At 51.2% G+C, this 7,186-nt stretch overlaps 1 protein-coding gene across 1 annotated transcript; it reads left to right on the top strand.

Annotated features, from left to right (window-relative positions):
* The first annotated feature begins 1,569 nt into the window (after positions 1 to 1,569).
* FOXQ1 (forkhead box Q1) lies at positions 1,570 to 6,854 on the top strand. The gene has a single exon (XM_083623511.1). It carries the CDS (start codon positions 3,890 to 3,892, stop codon positions 5,012 to 5,014), a length of 1,125 nt encoding a protein of 374 aa, XP_083479637.1. The 5' UTR covers positions 1,570 to 3,889; the 3' UTR covers positions 5,015 to 6,854.
* The last annotated feature ends 332 nt before the right edge of the window (positions 6,855 to 7,186 follow it).

Below are 7,186 nucleotides of genomic sequence, written 5' to 3'. Positions count from 1 at the left end.
TTCAGCACTGGGGCTGCTGCTGCCGCTGCTCTGCCTAAGCCTGGCAGAAGGACAACCCTTTCAAAGAGTGTTTTAGGCCAGGTGGCCAGGTCACGTGACTGAGCTGAATAGACTAAGTGCGCCCTCTCTGTTCCAGCCCCTACCACCCTTTGGGGGGACTTATACCTGCTTCAGCTCATCTATCTTTGGCTCAGCCCCAGTTGAGCTGGGACAGGGGTGCCAACTTGGACAAAATGTTGGGGGGCCCAGGTAAGCCCTGCCCCACAATCACATGGTGTGGTGCATGCACACCATTTGAATGACAATGCCTATCAACTTTGGTGCCCCCGGCCCCCTCAAATATTTTATTGGGAGGGAGATAAAGACCTCTCAGACCCCGGGAGTTGGCTCCTATGATCCAAGTATCTTTAGCTGAGCAGAGGTTAGGAACTTAAAACGCTGGCTAAGCTAGAGATGCATGTATCCTAAGCTGCTCATCACAGTGATTATTGCCATAGCGTTGCCTACTACCTCTCAATATTTTTGGATACATTTCTTCCCCATCCCCACCTCACAGGAAAGTAGTGGCAAAGCAGCCACTCTTTTCAGAAGGAGATAATATTTGGGGAGAAGATTTTGTCCTAGCCTTTGTTTTAAAGCACAAAGCCCAAGTTGTGCACCTGGAAAGCCAGACTGATTTCAATGAAAGAACTAAGCACGTGCTAACATCTCTCATGCTGAAATCCAGTGCAGTTTAAAAGTGATTTAACTTTGGTTGAAATGTATGGATCATTTGGAATATACCACTGAAGTCAACTTCCAAAGAGTGGGCACAATTCACTCAAATTTAAGCATGTTTAAGTCCCGATGAAAAATGAAGGAAAGTGGAAAGGGGACTCCAAGTGCTAAGTTGTGCTTGACATGTTTAAGACCGGAGTTTCACTTTTCACAGCTGTAAGAAATAGAGAAAGCGAAAATAAATGTGGACAATTGAAATAAAAACAGAAAATGAATTGCGAGTCCAGACAAACCACAACACTCTTTGAATGAATTTTATTTTACTGCATGAATACGATTTGTAAATTTAAAATATCATTATTTAACCTTGGCACAAAATGGCAGAACAGCAGTCGTGTGTTCAAGCAGCTTTCATTTACAGACTGGCAATAATAAAGTCAGTCCTGGGGACGCTCTTACACATTTGTGACTTCCATTGTCACTTTGCTACACAGAAGGGGGGGAGCACACCGAGTGACTTCTAAGAGCATCCTGTTTTTTTGGAATCATTGCACAGCATTTGGCTCTCCTGGCTGAAGATGGTGACTCCTACTGAACTGAAGTACAGTGGTACCTCGGGTTACATATGCTTCAGGTTACATACGCTTCAGGTTACATAAGTTTTAGGTTACAGAGTCCGCTAACCCAGAAATATTACCTCAGGTTAAGAACTTTGCTTCAGGATGAGAACAGAAATCATGCTCCTGTGGTGCGGCGGCAGCAGGAGGCCCCATTAGCTAAAGTAGTGCTTCAGGTTAAGAACAGTTTCAGGTTAAGAACGGACCTCTGGAACGAATTAAGTACTTAACCTGAGGTAGCACTGTATTTATCAATAGCAGGTATTTATTTCACTTTACCCCAATCTTCCTCCAAGGGTCTCAAGGCTGACATACATGGCCCTTGTCTCTCCCTCACTACATTGTCACAACGGTCTTGCAAAGAGGTCACGTGGTGAATTTCACAAACCTGGGTCTTTCCAGCTATAGCTACCATACCACACAGATATAACTTTCAGCAGGATCACAGTGGATAAAACTGCTCTCCCCATGTACACCCTTGATGGGAAACGAACATTTCTTTAAGAATCCTATGATTATGAATATTAATTGCATCTATACTCTGTCCTTCCTTGAACTTGGGACTCATATTGCATCGCTCACCCCTCAATCTTCACAACAACCCTGCCAGCTTACTCTCCAACATTTCTCAGATGAAAATAGGGGTGTCCTATTCCATAATAAGAGTTTTACTATTTATACCCTGCCCATCTGACCGGGCTGCCCCAGCCACTCCAGGTGACTTCCAGCATACATAAAAATGTAATGAAACATTAAACAAAAAACTTCCCTATGCAGGGCTGCCTTTAGATGACTCAGGGGTCAGGTAAGTCCACACCCTCCAACATTTCTCTGATGATAATAGGGACGTCCTAAGGAAAAGTGGGAGCTTCTGGGATTAAATCAGGGGTTGTCTCCGGAAAATAGGGACAGTTGGAGGGTCTGTGTTAGGTAGTCTGTCATTAGCTCTCAGCCCAGGTCCACCAGAGAGGTTCAGGACTGAGTGGGCATGTGAATGGACACTCTAATCGCTCTCAGTTCTAATGAATGGTTGTGAATTCAAAGTTCAGAACTCAAAACCGTAATAGGAAAGTGTTGCAATACCTTCTATAGGAGGCTGCGTGCATTTATTTACTAATTGCAAAGTAATTTCCAAGATAGGGGAGGGGGAACACCATCCCTCAACAGGTTGGACTCTGCCACCTATAAATCAATTTGCACTTTACACCTGAGAAGAGTAACCTGCTATGCAAAGTGGGAGGAGAAGGGGTGGGGCCTGACTGGGCTCCTTTCATTGGAGGCACCCCAAGGAGAGGGCGGGACTTGGCCAGAGCCAAACAAACAACCTGCCCGCCCCAGCTTTCCAACAAGCTCTCCCTGTCATCGAGGCTCTCTCTCGGGAGATGCCCACCTTTGTCTGACTTACCTTGCATCTCCACCCAGCAGCCGCTCCGAAGCCTGGCGGGGGGTAGCTCCGCCTCCTCCTCCCCAACTGGGCTGAGCGTTATAATGGGCTGGCCTGAGAGTAGTGGAGAGAGATAATGACAATGCCACTTAATGACAACAGCCGCTCGAGGGTTGCTATCGCCAGCAGACAGCAGCTCGCAAGCTCCAGGCTCTTCAAGCGGGAGCGCCACTAACGTGGGGGAAAGGAGAGCAGAAAGACGCGGATTCAGCACATCAGGTTTCCATTTTTCTTTTTTAAATCCTAACCGGAGTCAACTTGCTGCCGATCTTCCCCTGGAAGCCTATGAAGATCTAAGAGTACACTCCTAGAAAGAGAATCGCACCACCAGGATATATCGTTTTAAAAAAAGTTGACGCAAAGTTTCTTCAGTCACCTGTCAGTCACTTCAGCTTTGCGTCTGAGACTCTCAAGAAAAAATACCACTGGCTGCGGGGGAGCGGAGAGCGCGCATCTTCCTCGGAAGGATCCTCCCCCACGCGGATCAGATACTTATTTTGGGTAGAAGAGAAAAGCCTACCTTCTAGGGATCATCGTTCAGGTGGTGTTCAGCAACGCACCATCCAGGACTGCCGAGAGAAAACGCTTGAAAACCAGCCGACTCCACGCGCGCTAGGAGCGCAACGCGCTGGTTTTGATTTCGAAGGAGGAGACTTGGGGTGTGGAAACTAACCCCCTTCTTGCTCACAAACTAAGGAGGGGGCAGAAAGAGACCTCGCCGCTACATTCCGCCCCGACACCCTTTCCCAAAGGAATTAAGGCTTCGGAAACTTTTCCCGTGGCTCTGCTTTTCTTTTAGGGTTGCTAGCTTGGGAACCCCGATTTTTGCTCTCTTCCTCCAGGGAGGCGGAGACCTTGCTCTGAAGCCGCGAGACACATTCCGTGACTCCCCCGTGGAAGAAAGGGAACCGTCGCCCCTTAGGGGAGCCCCCCACCACTGCGTAAGAGGAGAGATGCACCTCAACTTTTGTTAGCGTCCCCTCTCCCCGGAGACCCGAGCCTACACCGCCCCACTGCTGCGCTCGGAAGGCCCACCGATCATCCCAGGGGAAGAAGAGACCCGTGGGCGGGGGGAGCCGAGCTGGGCCCCTTCGAGGCTGGAGGCGCCACCATGAAGCTGGAGATCTTCGCCCCGCGTTACGAGGACAAGCTCAGCAGCGACCAGGAAAGCAGCAGCGCGGCGTCGCCGCTGCCCGGCGACAGCGAGCTGGGCTCCGACGGTGACTGCGCCGCCCTCAGCCCGGCCAGCGGCGTCGGGGCCTCTCCGCGCCAGGGCTCGGAGCCTTCGCCCGGCAACGCGAAAGCAGCGCCGGGGAAGCCTTACACGCGTCGCCCGAAGCCTCCCTACTCGTACATCGCGCTGATCGCCATGGCTATCCGGGACTCCGCCGGGGGGCGCCTGACTCTGGCCGAGATCAACGAGTACCTGATGGGCCGTTTCCCCTTCTTCCGCGGCGCCTACACGGGCTGGCGCAACTCCGTGCGCCACAACCTGTCGCTCAACGACTGCTTCGTCAAGGTGCTCCGCGACCCGGCCCGGCCGTGGGGCAAAGACAACTACTGGATGCTCAACCCCAGCTCCGAGTACACGTTCGCCGACGGCGTCTTCCGCAGGCGGAGGAAGCGCCTCAGCAGGCCCGGCGCCGCGGAGCCTGCCCAGGCGCACCAGCCCTCGGCCTCGCCCTCTCCAAGCGCCGACCACGAGCCCCAGCCAGCGGCGTCCGGGACAGCCACGACGACGGCCGCCGCCTCGGTCTCGCCGTCGTGCTCCTCGTCGGGCCCGAAATTCTCCAGCTCATTCGCCATCGAGAGCATCTTGAGCCGCCCTTTCCAGCCGTCTGAGAAGCAGCAGCAGCGCCCCGCAACCCCAGCAGGAGACAGGGCGATGCTGTGGCCCGCCCCGTCGGGCTACTCTCGCCTTCTGCCCCAGTCCACCGTCTCCTTCGGGCTCCTTCCTCCTCCTCCTCCGTTCTCACCCACGGCGGCCTCTTCTCTGTACTCCTACAGGCTGCCCGACCCGCTCCTCCTGGAGGTCTCCGCGGGGGAGGCCTCGACGTCCGGGGATCCCCACCAAATCTTCCCCCAGAGGACCTCCCTCCTCGCCGCTTCCACCGCGGCCTCGGAATCGCTGCAAGGGGTCCCGCTCGGCGTCGCTCAGCTCTACTGCCCCCTCCGGCTGCCCGGGTCGTTGCAGCAGGTCTATCGGCCTTATCCCACGGAGACCCTACCGGTGTAACCGTAGAACTAGCCAAGCCCCCTCCCTCATGAAGGGGTGACTTGAGGACAGGCGATGGGAAAGGTCTCTACGCACACTTTTATTTTTAATCCAGTGACTGAAAAGTACAAAGACTCTGTGCCTTAAGGATGGATTTCCCCTGAGACAAAAACCCAAAGTCATTCGATCTGATTTCAACCCGAACTTTCAAATGGACCAGAGTGTGTCTCTCTCCTGGCAATAGTTCCCTGCTGATAGGTTTGGGGGGGCATTCGTCCAATTGTTTTTGTTTCCCATTCACAAGACTAGGAGGCGCGCCCAACCCGCAGATTTTAAGCCATTTTTATAGCCGTGAGTTTCCAGGGTGAACTCCTTACTCTGGTATAGTCGTTAAAGCGCAGTCCTGTCTTCTATGTTTATTCCGAAGAAAGGCTGCTCAGCGGGTCTTATTCCGAAGTGGGCGTGGCAAGGGTGGCAACTGCGATTATCCAAACCGCTTCCTTGAGAACTCTGTATACAGTACGTATGCTGCAAACTTTAGCAGGGTTGCCAACTTCTTGTTGAAGGGGGCTCCTGTGCCTTTAGCAGTCTTGGTGCTTGGTCAGACTGCTGTCAAAGGCCCCAAAACTGGGCCAGTAAAAAGTTGGCAACCCTAAGAGCTCCACTGATTTCAACAGAAGCTAAATACACATGGAGGGGGGGCAGAGATTAAGCCCCATTTAACTCAAAGGGTCTTGTTTTTTCGGGAGGGTAACATAGGGTTGTAGTCAATTAACCTTTACTCAGAGTAGACTCTTTGAAATGGATGGACCTAAGTTAATCATGGTAAGAGTTAGTTGACTACAACCCATCACACAGCAGGACTGCAGCCTGCGCTCCTAAGCGTACATTTAGTTAGGGATCGACCCATTGGGATTCAGGGGAACTTACTCCTGAGTAAGCAGCCAGCCGTAAGACTGAATTCCGCCGCAGCCACTTAAGGGTAGTCCCAGCCAGCTAGTGGAGTGGGGTGGGAATGGGAATAGAATCACAGGCAAGGGGAAAGAGGAAGGTGAGTTGTGAACTTGCGTGGAGCGAATCCCTAATTGCAATATCCATCGTTCAAAAACGAAGAACTTAAAAAGCACCGCCCCGATTCTAGCGCATATTTACGCAGAGGTAAGCATGTTTGACTTCCCATATGGGTAGCCTCTAGATGCGAGATGCAGTGAACTGGTGAGATTCCCTGCTGGCGAGAGATCTGTCCAGAGAGATCTAGCCCAAAATGTACAGGGCGACAGAAAAGACAAAACAGCTTTTATATTTATTTAAATAGAAGCCTCTTTCCGATGGGGGGGGGCGGCTTTGCTGGAAATCGTGAACGTAGGCAATGCCTAACCGAGTCAGGGTTTCGTTCCTAAATTCTTTATACTTTTCCTCTTGTTTCCGAGTACTCCAAATACAGAAGGAATGGCTCTTTTAAAAATGCACGTGTGAGCCTTCCCAGAATGAGCACTGCGGTGAGCCTTTCGTGCAAGAGGGAGGGGGTAACTTATTTATAACTTTTTAATTGTTTCAGCAAATACAGGCTGCCGTCGCTTTTTATTTTTTCCAATGAAAGGACGAATTTGATATTTGGGGTGTGTCCGCGTGAGTCTGCTAAAAGTTGATTCATAACCATCACCCCCGCCCCACAATAAATAAATAAATATTGGGTTTCTGTGACTATCCAGAGATATCCAAGCGGAACCCTTTTTTTAAAAAAATGCTGCCACCGAAAAGGAAGACTGCTTTCAGGAAATGTGTCTGTGGTGATGTGTGTGCGCGCGTTATGAAGTTGTGGATCCTGGATATTTTCAAATAAAAGTTGGAATGGAAATTATCAAGTGTGTGCTGACTTCTCTGTGCATAGCTCAAGGGGGTTGTGGCGGCTTCACGGAATGCATAGGAGGCCAGGAGAGCGGGGGGGAGGGAGGGAGGAAGAGCAGCTGGGACCTTGTGGATAGCATCCCTGGTAGATTTGCGGACGCCTTGTTTGAAATTGACATGGGCCACCAAATATTAGACAATGCAGATGTGGAGGTACCGGGTACAGTTCCCTATCTAACCATGCCTGGTGGTGATTATAAGCGCAGGTGCAGAGGACATCAGTTTCTTAAGATTCGTCAGTCTTAAGATACACTGGGAAAAGATGCGATCTTTATATACAGCTGG

The sequence above is a fragment of the Podarcis filfolensis genome (genome assembly GCF_964270895.1).
Source record: "Podarcis filfolensis genome assembly, chromosome: 7".
NCBI lineage: Eukaryota > Metazoa > Chordata > Lepidosauria > Squamata > Lacertidae > Podarcis > Podarcis filfolensis.
The sequence above is the reverse complement of the archived record's forward strand: the minus strand, read 5'-3'. Positions and strand labels throughout refer to the sequence as shown.